Here is a 13,368-nt window from a genome sequence, read left to right as displayed (position 1 = left end):
TGGGCCGCCAGTCCCTTCCTGCTCCCCCCCCCCCGTCCCCAGGGAGCCCCCGGCTCCTCCCCGCTCCCCTCTAGACAGCCCCTCCCCCGCCTATACCATCCCCCGATCCCTCCCTATACCACCGCCCGCACCCCTCCCTATGCACCCCGCCCCCCTCTAACCACCCCCCCGCCCCTCCCCGCTCCCGTCCCTATACCGCCCCCCGCCCCTCCCTATACCGCCCCCGCTCCCCTCCTATGCCCCCCCGCGGCAGCCCCCGCCCCTCCCGCCCTCCCCGGCTCCTCCCTCGCTATAAGACCCCCCGTCCCCCGCCATCCCGCTCCCCCCCGCCATAGCGCGGCTCCCCGCCCCCGCGCCCCGCCCGGCCGCGCTCCCCGCGCAGCTCCGCAGTCCGGCGCAGCCCCGGCCGGGAGAAGATGGCGGATCGCGCCGAGATGTTCTCGCTCTCCACCTTCCACTCGCTCTCCCCGCCCGGCTGCAGGTGAGCCCGGCCCGGGGCGCGGGGAGGGGGCTGCAGGGCCGGGGGGGGGGGGGGCGATGCGGGGCGGCCCGGCGGGGCCGGGGCACTGCGGTGCAGGGGCTGCCCTTCCCGGTGCACCGCCCTTGGCAGCGGCGGAGGGTACCGGGGCGGGGGTGGCGGCGGCGTGGCGGGCCCAGCCCCCCCCCCCCGCGGTGCCGCCCGCCCGTTCACCTTGGGATGCCGGGCCGGGGCCGCGCAGGCCGGCCGCCCGGGCAGCCCTTGCCGCTGCGGCCCCGTCCCGGGGATTAACAACGCAGCAGCAGCCGGCGGCCGCATCCCCCCCGCCCCAACCCCGGCGGGGGATGCTGGGGCTCGGGGGGGGGCCCTCTGCGCCCCCCGTTCACGGAGGGGCAGCCACCCCCCCCACCCCCCCGCCTCGGCTCGGCCGTGCCCGCTGCCGCCGCATCCCGCCGCTGCGGGGGGAGCCGCCGCCGCTACCGCCGCCTCTTTGTCTCTCCCGAGGCGCCGCAGCGGCCTCGGAGGCGGCCGGGATGCCGGGTGCCGGCCCCGGGAACGGGGCCCCTCTGGGCCCGCGGGTCACCTTACTGCAGGGCCCGCGGGAGCCGGCGGTGCGGGGCCAGCGGCCGGGTCCTCCGGGCGGGTCCGGGGAGGCGGGGGGGGGGGGGGGGGGGGGAAGCGGCGGGGCCGTCGCCTCCACCCCCAGCACCTCGCCCGACCTTGGCTCCGGGTTGGGGTCCCCGGGGCGAGCGGTGGGGGTGCGGGGCCAGACGGGAGCTGGGTGCGGGATGGGCTGGCTCGGCGCGGGGCTGTGGGGGCCCCGGCAGTGGGATGGGGAAGGGTGGGAGGTGGCGGTGGTGGGGCAGAGGGGGCATCTGGGGAGCCCGGGGGCACGACCGAGGGACCTGGGGGCTGGTGGGCATGCGGGCTGTGCCCTCGCTTGGTTCTGGCCTGCGCTGGGCAGGTCTCACGGCTGCTCCCCGGGCTGTCCCCTTCCCCGGACACACCGCACAGCAGGACCCCGGGGCGTCCCCGCTGGCGGTGGTGCAGGGAGGGGAGGACGTGGCCTCTGCTGTGGCTGCTCGGCTCCTTCCTGCCTCTCGCCCAGGATCTGGGTCCTGGGCGATTCTCTGGGGGTCTCGGCCGTGTCCCCCTCGGCGGTGCTCCTGCTTCAGCCCCCGTGCCCTGCCGTGCGGGGTCAGAGTTGGCCCCGGCAGGTCCCTGCCCTTTGCTGCAGCTGAGGCCTGGGCCAGGGATGTGTCCCAGCTGGAGCCCACTCTCAGCCTGATCCAGACCCACTCCTCTCCCCCCAGGGAGCTCATTTCCCCTGGGACTGAGCTCGCCGCTGCTCCTCCCCATCTCCCTCTGCCCTTGTGCCCTGTGAGGGAGGGATGGCAGAAGCCTGACCCCTGCGCCGGCCATGTCTGCTCCCCCCAGCTACGGATCATCCATCGCTCCTCCAGCTCCCACGGGAGCACTCGGTCTCTGAGGTCCCCAATGATGGCCCCGAGCCCTGGGCAGCACTGTGAGCAGCACAAAGCCCCTTTGCGGATGCCAAAGGGCTGGAGCCGTGACCGTGACCCCCAGCCCGCACTGCTCCCCGCTGCGGGGACGAGGCAGCTCGGGGAGCTGGTGCTGCATCCCTGTACCAGCATGGAGAAACGGGTCAAATCCCCGGGGATGCCATGGCAGCGAGTGCGCCTAGGTCTCGCTGAGCACCTGCAGGTCCCCAGAGCCTGGCAGGGCCTGGGTGAGGGAGGGCAAGGCCCCAGGATGGCTCTTGCCTCCCCGTCTGGGGCACCAGCACTGGTGCGGGTGGCTGCAGGTTGGGCCATGGGAGCCCTGGGTGCCAGTCACAGGGTTGGGGTGGGAGACGCTGGCCGGGGCTAGGCCCCCCTGAGGGTCAGCACTGACCTCCATGTGGCCTCTTCCCTCCCCTGGGAACAGCTGGAGGCCAGTGGGCACAGAGGGGTTGGGGGGCTGGAGGCACATCTGCCCTCCTGGTCCCTGGCCCATCCCTGCGGGAGAAGCCATTGCAGGAGAGCCACTGCCAGGGCGAACTGTCCAGGGAGCTGGTCTGAAAACGACAAGGAAATTCAATCTTCCCGTGGCCTGCTTGGTTGTAGCTCCCTCCTTGGGAAGCCTGGCCCCCGGCAGCTCCCGTGCAAACACCGGTGTGCGCCCCGCTGTGCGCCCTGCTTCCCGTCCCTGCATGGCCCCGCTCCCCGTGCCCCGGGGTGGGTGATGTTGGGCCTCCTTTGGTGTCCGGCTCCCGGCCCTCGCCTGGTGCTGCCCCCACCTCCCCGCTCCCCTCCTCCAGTCCGGCCCAGCTCAGGACGTGCCCAAGTGGAGGCAGTGAGGCCAGCCTGGGGCGTGCGGTGGGGTGCTGGGTCCCTCCACACCCTGCAGTGGGGTGTCCGGCTGCCTCCTGCCCTTCCTGACTCCCTCCCATGTGCTGGGGCGAGCTCCCCTGTCCCCGAACCACTGCCTCAGCTCCACTTCAGCTCCGGACCCTCACTCAGGTGCTCCTCACCTGCATCTCCGCCCCGGCCGGCCACGGTGTCCTGTGTGGCCATTGCAGGGACGGACGCCGTCCTTCCCACCTGCTGCTTGCCACCGGTGTGTCCGAGGCACCCATTGCTGTATCCCTGCACCCGCAGCGATGGTGCTGCCTCTTCTCTGGCCGCAGTGGGGCCAGGGTCCCCAAGGGTCCCCTCGGGGAGGCTGCGGGGCTGGGCTGACTCTTGCTGGCAGCCCCATCTTGCCGTGGTGGCCCAATCTCACCATGGCAGCCCCATCTCACCATGCCCGCTCCAGCTCAGGAGCGCTGTGACCTAGAAATTACAGCCGTGGTTTGTCGCGGCGGTTGCTCCCTGCTGAGGGGAGATGGCCTCCCCAGGGCAGCCGGAGCTCGGCCGTGGGAGGGCAGCAGCCCTGTGTGGGGCAGGGACCCCAGTCGTGCTGGTGCAGGGCAGCAGTGCCGTGCCCGGCTGTGCCGTGCCATGCCGCAGCACGGGCCGTGCTGGCCCGGTGTGTGTGTTCCTTCAGCCAGGGCGAGGGCTGGTGGAGGAGTTCGTTCCCCGGGTGAGGAGGGTCCAAGGGTGTGGGAGTGGAGCCTGGAGGGTTCTGCCCCCCACCCTGCTGCCTGTAGGAGAGCAGCCACCGATGACCCCTGGGGCTGGGGAGATGGGTTCTGGTCCCTGCCACCCTTGGGGCTCTGCCACTGCCGCCCCAAGGGCTCTGCTCCTCACTGCACCTGGGGGTCTGCTCCCCACTGCCCCTGGGGCTCCCCCACCCCTGCCCGGGGTCCGGCCCAGCCCCGTGCCCCGCTGCAGGCCAAGGCCACGGTCCCACCGCCGGCTCTGATGCTTTCGCCACAAATCTGCAAATATTTCATGCAGTCTCCATGGCCTACTTCTGGGAATTATGTGATTAGGGGAAATCTTTCTCCCTGTGAAACGGGAGTCAGTGCCTGGCCTCCATGCTGGGGCGAGGGGCTAGAAAAGGGGAGTTTGCGGCAAAAGCGGGAGGCAAAGGGAGGGTGCAGCCCAGGAGGCAGCCATGGCTGTCAGGGGCTGTGACACCCACCACCACCACCACATGGGGGGTCTGCTCCTGCTGCCAGCTGAGCCCCAGCGAGACCCCAGACCCGTCCCTGCCAGAGGAGCTCCGCCGGCCCCTGTCTGGGTGCTGCCGCACTCCCTTGAGGCCGGGCTGTGGGGGGCCCTGGGTGTCCCCCAGACCCCACGGGGGTGGGCAGAGGGTCCCCACCAGTGCCTGGGCGCTGCCACACCTCCCACCCTACAGACCAGCCAGAAACGTTTGGTTTCCGTTTTCTGACACCAAATCCTGCCAAGAGTTGTCGTCTTTTTCCTTTTTTTTTTTCTTTTTTTTTTTTTTTTTTTTTACCTTCCCCTGCAGAAACCGCTGGTTTCCATGACACCCCCGTTCCTGACGGGAACAGCACGGCTTGGTTTCTCTGACTGCCCTTACCTTGGGCAGGGGCAGCCCCAGCCCTGCCTGCAGGGTCCTGCCTGCGGGGCAGGCGGGGAGGCAGCACGGGCAAGTCCGGGGTGTCAGGGCGTCGATCCGCCCTTGCCACCCCCTGTCCCTGCCTGCGCCAGCAGGCCCTGTGCCCAGGCAGCGCTGCGGGACGGTGCATAGCTCTGCTTGAGGTTAAACCTAAAGTAAAACCCCCCAAGGCATGGAAAGCAGCCCTGTGGCACGGGTCACCCCAAAGCTGGAGGTGGCAGCAGCCATCCCCTCCCCACCTCGGCTCTGGCACGTGCCTTGGGTTTGGCTCAAGGGATTTTGCTGGGCTGGGAATTTGGGAGACGCGCTGCCCGCTGTGGGAGTGGTCTTGGCACCTCTGCCCAGCCGGGGACAAGCCCTGAGCTGTGCGGGGCTCTCACCGCCCTGGTACGAGGCTGGTAGTGAATCTGGGCAGTTTGTGGCGAGCCGGGCGGGAGGGAGTGCGGCGCTGAGAGCGGCAGCCCCATGTATCGCTGCGGCCATCGCCCTCACCGTAACCTCCGGCCTCGCCTGCCTCCTGGCATGGGGTTGATGCCCAGGCTGCGGCTCGGGGTCCCGGGCCCTGCGCTGCCTGGCGGGAGCGTGCCATGTCGGCTTGGCTGGTGGTCCCATGCCAGTGCCCCGGGGCGATGGTGTTGTGCCAGCACGCCCCTGTGGTGCTGCCCAGCTGGTGCTCCCGTGCTGGCACCCTGGGGTGACGGGTACAATGCCAGCAGCACATGCCTGCCCTCGTAGTGCTGCGGGGGGAGCGGGAGGCATTTTGCTGAGGTTTGTCGGCGTGTCACCCCTGGCCTGACATTCCCTGGCCCCTCTCCCCAGGCCCCCCCAGGACATCAGCCTGGAGGAGTTCGATGACGAGGACCTGTCGGAGATCACAGATGATTGCGGCATTGGGCTGAACTACGACTCGGACCACTATGAGAAGGTGCACCAGATGAGTGTGCTGAGCCCCCCCCCCCTGGGCACATGGTGGCTGCGCAGAGCTTTAGTGGGGACCGGGTGGGGGCCTCGGTCCGGCAAAGCTCCTCCCGGAGCGGAGGGTGCAGGGGCCCCCGTGCCAGGGCACCAAGGGGATGCACTGCAGGGTGCAGGTGGGGTCCTGAGCCCAGGGACCCCCAGTATGGCCAGGCACCCCATGGCCTCTCGCCCCCTCTGGCTGAGCCCTGTGGGGTGGCTGCGGTGAACACGAGTGGCTCAGCAGCCAGCTCCACGTTGGCCCCGCCGGCCAGGTGCCAGCCTGTCACTGCGCTTCCCTGGTTCCGGTGGCTCCCGTGCTTCCCACTTACTCAGCTCCTCCCCAGCTCTGCCCAGCACTGGCAGGGATAGCAATGGGGAAATGGGCCAGGGCCAGGCAGGCATATGGGTGGGATGAAGCGCTGGGTGTTGCGGCCAGGACAGGCAGCGAGGGACAGGCAGGGTGCTGGCAGAGCCAGGGGGATCCCCGGTCCCTGGCGCAGGGCACTTTCCTCTTGGAGACCCCCGTCCTGTTGGGGCAGGAGTAGAGGGGAGCGGATGCACTGCCAGCCCGGTGCCAGCGGAACCGCTGGGGAGGGTCGTGCCGTGGCAGCCGTGCCATCCTGGGGAGCGGGGCGAGCACGAGCACCGTGGCCACTAACCTGGTGCCGCATCCCCAGGACTGTCTGGTGCTGGAGCGCGGCGAGCAGCCGCACCCCATCTGCACCTTCCAGGACGACTTCCAGGAGTTCGAGATGATCGACGACAACGAGGAGGATGAGGAGGAAGAGGAGGAGGAGGAGGAGGAGGGCAATGAACTGGAAGCTCCACCATCCCCTTCAGCCTCACCCATCCCCTCGCCCGCCCTGGAGGAGACACAGAAGCACCGACCCACCACCCTCAACCTGACGGCCCCGGGCACCCAGGTGAGGGTGGGGGCAGCCGGGAGGGGTCTACACCACCCCTCCCGGGGTCTCTGCCCCCCAGGCCTGGCAGAGGAGGAGCAGGGGCTCTGTGGGGTGCAGCGTGGGAAGGAGCCCCACTGAAGTGGGCTCTGCCCAGGGGTGGGCCGAGGGCTGCGCCCACCCCAGTGTGGTGGGCACCACAGAGAAGGGCAAAGATGATGCCGGCTCCAGCTCCGCAGTGGCGGGGCCAAGCTGGGGACGTTGGGGATGGGTCTGCATGGTGCCCAGCGGGGCCCCTGCCCGCTTCCTGCCAGGCCCAGGTCTGGGGGGCCCCATCCCCACGTGCAGGGCTCCGGCACGAGCGGGACATCCGGGATGTCTCTGGGTGGCAGAGGGTTGCGAGGTGCTGCGGGCAGTTGCTGGCTGTGGGCACGGCGAGCGTCGTGTGCCGGCCCTGTGCGTCGCATGGGTGCGCGTGCTTGGGTGCTCGTGCACGCCGCGTCCCTCCTTTTCCATCCCTGGAGCTGGGGTCAGGGCCTCCCCTGGGGTGGGGGGGTCCCCGGAGGCGTGGAGCCGCAGGGGTGTCCCCGTGTCCCCACGCGCACGCGTGTGCGGTGCCAGCCCCGAGCTGCCGTGCCACCGCAGTGTGTGGGAAGCCGCGTGCGGTGCTGCCTGCATCCGGCTGCGTTGCCATGGTGCCGGGGGGCTTCTGGGATTCTGGACCCCCCCCTTCTGGGAGGGCACTGCATGCGGCTGGGGCTGTCAGGGGGTGGGGGAGGCTGTCGGGGGGCTGGGGGTCTTGGCTGGGCCGGCGCAGGAGGGTGACAAAGCCCCAGGGCTCATCCCCAGCGCCTGCCAGCCCTGACCTGCCGCACCCTGGCAGGATGCACCGGCAAAGCCAGATCCCACTGGCCACCCTGGTCCATCGTCCCTGGGGACGGGAGTGGAGCCCCCGGTGATGGCTGGATCCGGCCCCCATCGGTGTGCCCGGGGTGCAAATCCCCGTAATCCCTGCTCTGGCCCTGGGAGGAGGCGAGACCTCGATCCTTGGGCACCGTCTCCCCAGCACCCGTCCCCATCTGCACCCCAGCACCCGTCCCTGGGGCTGCGGCACAGCCCGTGTGATGCCCGACCCTCCCTGCCGCGCCGGACCCCTGCCGTGCGTGCCCCGTGGTGCGTGCCCCGCTCGCTAATCTCCCGCTCGACGGGATTATCACTGCCTGTGCTTCCCGCCGGGATTAATCCGCAGCTGCCGCCTCACCGGACGGGGCGGCCCCGGCCCTGCCAGCTCCTGTCCGCACCGCAGGGCCGGCGGCTCTTTGGGGGAGGCAGCGGAGCCCCCCTTGCTGGAGTCAGGCTCCGGTCTCGGGGAGACAGGGCTCAGCAGGGCCTCACGCCGGGGGGCCCGTGGGCTCAGCACCAGTGCCGGCGTGTCCCCTGCAAGGTGGTGTCCCCGGGGCCGTGCGGGACGGGCAGCGTGCCGTCTCCGGGTCCTGCTCTGTGGCAGGCGCTGCCGGGTGTGCGTCTGGCTGGGCAGGGTCGCTGGGGACGTCGCGGCCCTAATCCTGATAAGCCCCTGGGCACGTGGCCCGGGTGCTGCCAAGCCAGCGGGAAGCACCGAGCTGTGGCGAGGGGCGTCCCCAGGCCGGCCCAGCTGCATTTGGTACCCCCGTGCCCCTGCGCAGCCCATGCCAGGCACCCCAGCTCCCCCGCGCTTGCCGGGTCCCCAGATGTGCCTCGGGCCCCATCCCTGGGCTCGGCAGCCCACCCACCCTGGCTCTGCTCTTCCCCCAGGACTCCCTGAACAACAACGGCAGCTTCCCACCGCCCGCTCACCGCACCACCTGGCAGGACGCCCTTCTCCACTCCTCCTCCTCCTCTTCCTCACACACTGGTGAGTGCGGGATGGGGATGGGGTCCCGGTCCAGTGCAGGGCCGTGGGGCTGGCGCTGGGGATGGCTCCCACTGGGGGGTCCCATGGCCATCCCCCTTTGGTTGAAGCCCCATGGGATTTTCGCCCCGGCGCGGGGGGCGGAGGGCTGACGCAGGGCTCTGCCTTTCCCTTGCAGGACACTCATCTCCCCATGCCTGCATCCAAGACGGACCCTGCCTGGAGAGCCCGAAGGGGCCGAGCACCGGCGGGGCCGGGCAGGCCCCCGCCTCGCTGCAGCCCTCCCCCTTTGACTCGCAAGGCAACAGCCACGAGTCCCTGGCACATGGTAACCCATCGCCCCCGAGAGCCGGGGAAGATTATAACATGAATATCATCTCCTCTGCGCTCCGAGCACCGCACTCCCCGTCGCGCCTCCACCAGCCGCCCCCTAAACCGTCTCTCTCTCCAACAGGGCCTGCGGCTCCTCCCGGCCCTGACGCGGGCTCGCCACCCCAGGCCCCCGCGGCCGCCAACGGCCGCCGCGCCCCACCAAAGCACGAAGCGGCCGGCGGCCGGGAGAGGCTGGCGCCCAGCGAAGGGGGCGGCCTGGGGGCCGGGAGCCCGGGGTCCCCCACGGCCCCCCGCGAGCAGCCCGGCTCCCCGCGGCCTCGGGAGGAGCCGGCGGCCGGGGCCGTCGCCGAGCGGCACGACGGGCAGAGCGCCCGGCTGACGGGTGCCTACGTGCGCCCCGCGGAGCCGCTCAGCTCCGACGGGGAGGGCCCGCAGCCCGGCCGGGCGGCCAGCGTGCGCGGGCACCCCTCGGGCTCCTCGGAGACCACCTCGCCCTCCTCGGACCCCGGCATCGAGGCCGACCTCACCAGCAGGACCGCCAAGCCCTTCCTGCCCGGCGGCCGGCACGGCGAAGAGCTCAGCTCGCCCGGCTCCGACTCAGACGTGGAGGGGGAGATTGAGGCGGCCTTCGCTGGCGGGCGCCTGGTCAGCAACATGATCTCCTCCATCTCGGAGACGGAGCTGGACCTGAGCAGCGACAGCAGCAGCGGGAGGTCCTCCCACCTCACCAACTCCATCGAGGAGGCCAGCTCGCCCACCTCGGAGGCCGAGCTGGAGACAGAGCTGGAGGCCCCCGGCCTGATGGGCATCAAGGACTCCCTGCTGCTGGACAAGGGCAAGGAGGAGGAGGAGGAGACCCTGGAGAGGGAGCTCCCAGAGCACGGCGTGGTGAGACGGGAGAGCCTGGCGGAGCTGAAGATGGAGGGCTACTATGACAGCCTGAACCCAGTGGACTCCTCTGCGCCTGCGGGCCAGACGGACCTCTCCACCTCCAGCCCCCTGGACCTGAAGATTGACCCAGACCACAGCCTGGAGAGCATCCGGCGCTCCTTCTACCTGCCTGTGGGGCCCAAGCTGATGCCCGAGGCTGACGAGGAGGACAACAGTGAGTACGACTCCGACTCGGAGTCAGAGCCCGACCTGAGCGAGGACTCGGACTCGCCCTGGCTGCTCAGCAACCTTGTCAACAAGATGATCTCTGAGGGCTCCTACCCCATCAAGTGCCCGGATGAGTGCTTCCAGCAGACCCACTCGCTCTGCGACACCATCTCCCCGGCCTCCGACCTGGAGCCCGAGATCCTGAGCGAGGCACTGGATGGGGAGCCCGGCTCGCGGGACTCCCCAGTGGGCACGGGGGAGCCGGCCGCCCTGGCCCACTGCCAGCGCGCCATTGAGCTGGTGGACATGGAGACGCTGCGCAGCTCCCTCCAGCGCGCCGAGGACGAGCGGGCCCTGGGTGCTGGGACAGAGCCGGTGCCAGAGCTGCCCGCTGATGAGCCGGGCCCCTTCCTCTTCCTGAGCAACCCCACCAACGACACCATCGCACCTGTCTTCCCGGGGCGCCCCGTCACCCTCGACAGGCTGGGCACCTCCGAGGTCCTGGCCACCTTCGGCTGCCGCCCCGCGCCGCCCCGCACCTCCCCGCGTGCCTCCCCCGGGACCGAGACTGCCGCCGGGGAGCACCGCACCACCGTGGCGCCGCCAGCCACCGGCCCGGAGGACTGGGCCATCGACAGGGACCTGGACTCGGGCGTCCTGGAGGCCGACGACATGATCGACGACGTCCGGTTAGCACCCCAGGGGCAGGGCCCCGACGCCAGCTCGCCCGCCCTGGATGTCTCCACCGCCAAGACCAACCGCGGCTTCACCATGGCCTACTCCACGGACGAGGACGAGGCGCCCTACCTGAAGGGCTCCCCCTTCCCCGAGGACCCGCTGCGGGGAAGCTTCGGGGGGGAGCTGCCACCTGCCCCTGCGGCGCTGGAGCCACGGGCGCTGGATGAGTCCCTGGCCTACGACTCGATGAAGTACACGCTAGTGGTGGACGAGCACACGCAGCTGGAGCTGGTGAGCCTGCGGCGCTGCACCTCGGTGCTGAGTGACGACAGCGACCTGCTCCGTGCCTGCGACCGCTGCGACTTGGAGGATGAGGCGGCCTTCGGGGATGGGCTGGTGGCCCCTGATGCCCACAGCTCCTCCGAGGACTCGTCCCCCGAGGCCGACCTGCAGTTCTCCAAGAAGTTCCTCAATGTCTTCGTCAACAGCACCTCCCGTTCCTCCAGTAAGTGACCCGTGCCGGGCCATGCCATGCCATGCCATCCCATACCAGGCTGCTCAGCATGCTGTCGGCAGGCTGGCTGCATTCCGCTGTCCTGCCTCGGCCATCCCGGCCATGGCATCATCCCTGTGTGGCATAGCACGGCGTGGCATGGCATGGGAGGTGGGGCAGGGACAGGGTGGCTGTGTGGGGCATAGGGCTGGACCCAAAGGCCGTGGTCTCTCCCCTGTGGGGCTGTGAGATTTTGCTGGGTGGCTGGTCCCCAACATGCCTTTGCACCAGCACCCTGTGGGGGTCCTCAGCCTCGGTGGGGGGTGCAGGGCCAGGGGCTCAGGTGGGATCCTCCGAGGAGGGGCCTGATCCCACGGGTGACGGCCATCTGCTCCCCAGGGTGGGCAGAGGTGGGAGGTGCCCCCCAGCCCTACAGCAGCCTCCTCCTCTGCAGGCACAGAGTCCTTTGGGCTGTTCTCCTGCATGGTGAACGGGGAGGAGCGGGAGCAAACCCACCGGGCTGTCTTCAGGTGAGCAGTGAGCCCGGCTGTGCTGGCCACATGCACCTTGGGTGTGGGGGGGTCTCGCAGGACCCCCCTCTCCCATGGCTCTGCCCCTCCCTGCCCGTGTCCTCCTTCTGGCTATCCCCCCCAGGTTCATCCCCCGCCACGAGGACGAGCTGGAGCTGGACGTGGATGACCCCATCCTGGTGGAGCTGGAGGAGGATGACTACTGGTACCGGGGCTACAATATGCGGACGGGGGAGAGGGGCATCTTCCCCGCCTTCTACGCCCATGAGGTCGTCGGCCAAGCCAGGGACGCCATTGGTAGGAGCCTGCGGGGCCCTGGGGGCCGTAGGGGAGTGGCAGGGGCTGTGGGGCTCAGGGGGACGCGGGGGGCTCAGGGCGCTGTCTCCTCGTCCTCTCTGCCCGCGCAGGCCTGAAGAGGAACCCATGCTGGGTGGAGCGGTTCAACGTGCAGTTCCTGGGCTCGGTGGAGGTGCCGTATCACCAGGGCAATGGCATCCTCTGTGCCGCCATGCAGAAGGTGAGCCCGAGGGAGGGGGATGGCAGCGTGGCACCCCCGTCCCTGTGCCGGCTTGGGCTCCGCTCTCATGCCCACCATCCACCCCCATGCCCCCAGATTGCCACCACTAGGAAGCTGACGGTGCACCTGCGCCCGCCGGCCAGCTGCGACCTGGAGATCACGCTGCAGGGCATCAAGCTCATCCTCACTGTCACCGAGTACAGCCGGGATGAGGAGGTGAGGGGCGCAGGCGGGAGGGGCCGGGTGCCTGCCCTGCTATGAGCCGGGTGCCCACACCTCGGGTGGCTTTTCTCTTCCAGTTTGAGCGCTGCAGCCACTTCTTCCAGATGAAGAACATCTCCTTCTGCGGGTGCCACCCCCGGAACAGCTGGTGAGACCCCATTCTCCCACAGTCCCTTGGGTGCTCCCAGCCCCAAGCGACCCCCCCTCCATCCCCTGCCCGGGGGCACCCACACTCCTGCGGTGCCATGCCAGGTTCCCCTGCTTGGTGCCCGTCCTGTCCCAGCTGCTCCAGCCCCAGGGCCCGAGTGGGTGTCCCCTCTGCAGAGCCTCCTGCAGCTGCTGGACCACCCCATGGGGCAGGAGTGGGGTGTGTGTGTCCCCCTCACCCTGCCCTCCCCCTGCAGCTACTTTGGGTTCATCACCAAGCACCCGGTGCTGAGCCGCTTTGCCTGCCACGTCTTCGTCTCCCAGGAATCCATGCGACATGTCGCCGAGTGCGTCGGGTAAGATGGGGACGGGGGGCTGGCCGTGCCAGTGCTGGGGATGCAAGGGGTTGCGGTGCTGGGGGTCTGGGTGCAGGGGGTCTGGCTGTGCCGGGGCTGGGTGTGCAGGGGTTTGCGGTGCCGGGGTCCGGGCCCTGGCCCAGCCCTGAGCCACCCCATTGTGCCCTTCCTTGCAGACGAGCGTTTCAGGAATATTACCAGGAGCACCTGGAGTACGCCTGCCCCACAGAGGACATTTACCTGGAGTAAGGGGGCAGTCACTGTGTCTCCTGCTTCCGCACCCCCTTCCAGCCCCACAGATGGCCAGAGACTCTGTCTGACCCCACAACCAGCCGGCTTGGCCCCCCCTGCACATGCTCCAGCCCATGCCCAAACGGACTCCCCGCACATCCTCACCGCTTCTCGGGGGGGCTGGGGGCCAGGCCGCAGCCGCGGACCATGGGTGGGTATCCAAGGTGCGCCCAGCATCGCCCCGGCCCTGTGCCCTAGGGACCCCGGCCACGGGGGTGATGCAGCCGAGCCTCGGGGCCGGGGGTGAAGCTGCCCCCCCTGCATGAGCAAAGCCAGCCTGGTGGCCGCAGGAGCAGGGACCGGCCGTGCCCCTGGCCAGCCGCTGCCACAGGGGATGGAGATGCCGGGGGAGTGCGTGGGGGGCAAATGCTTGCAGGGGCAGCAGGGCAGTGGGGGGGGGGGGGGGGTCTCAAGGGGGTGAATGGGGCTGGAGGGAGGCTGTG

The 13,368-nt window shown here is 70.2% G+C and overlaps 1 protein-coding gene across 2 annotated transcripts; it reads left to right on the top strand.

Moving 5' to 3' along the window:
• Positions 1–328: 328 nt before the first annotated feature.
• On the top strand, positions 329–13,313 carry MAPK8IP2 (mitogen-activated protein kinase 8 interacting protein 2). Of its 2 annotated transcripts, XM_049814206.1 has the most exons (13): positions 329–481; positions 5,330–5,435; positions 6,145–6,390; positions 8,164–8,263; positions 8,439–8,588; positions 8,715–10,874; positions 11,317–11,392; positions 11,517–11,689; positions 11,800–11,909; positions 12,006–12,125; positions 12,209–12,279; positions 12,536–12,634; positions 12,811–13,313. In XM_049814206.1, exons 1-13 carry the CDS (start codon positions 417–419, stop codon positions 12,881–12,883), a joined length of 3,549 nt encoding a protein of 1,182 aa, XP_049670163.1. In that variant the 5' UTR covers positions 329–416; the 3' UTR covers positions 12,884–13,313. The 2 variants fall into 2 exon arrangements, with proteins under 2 accessions (XP_049670163.1, XP_049670162.1); XM_049814205.1 differs by having other exon boundaries at positions 8,439–10,874.
• Positions 13,314–13,368: the final 55 nt, after the last annotated feature.

Source organism: Accipiter gentilis, chromosome 11, assembly GCF_929443795.1.
Source record: "Accipiter gentilis chromosome 11, bAccGen1.1, whole genome shotgun sequence".
In the NCBI taxonomy this organism is placed as follows: domain Eukaryota; kingdom Metazoa; phylum Chordata; class Aves; order Accipitriformes; family Accipitridae; genus Astur; species Astur gentilis.
The sequence above is the reverse complement of the archived record's forward strand: the minus strand, read 5'-3'. Positions and strand labels throughout refer to the sequence as shown.

Bases quoted from the DNA above. Each gene is read 5' to 3' on its own strand.
- MAPK8IP2 (XM_049814205.1), top strand. From the start codon at position 417: ATGGCGGATCGCGCCGAGATGTTCTCGCTCTCCACCTTCCACTCGCTC. The intron at 11,690-11,799 runs GTAGGAGCCTGC...CTGCCCGCGCAG, and splicing joins CCAAGCCAGGGACGCCATTG to GCCTGAAGAGGAACCCATGC. The intron at 11,910-12,005 runs GTGAGCCCGAGG...CCATGCCCCCAG, and splicing joins TCTGTGCCGCCATGCAGAAG to ATTGCCACCACTAGGAAGCT.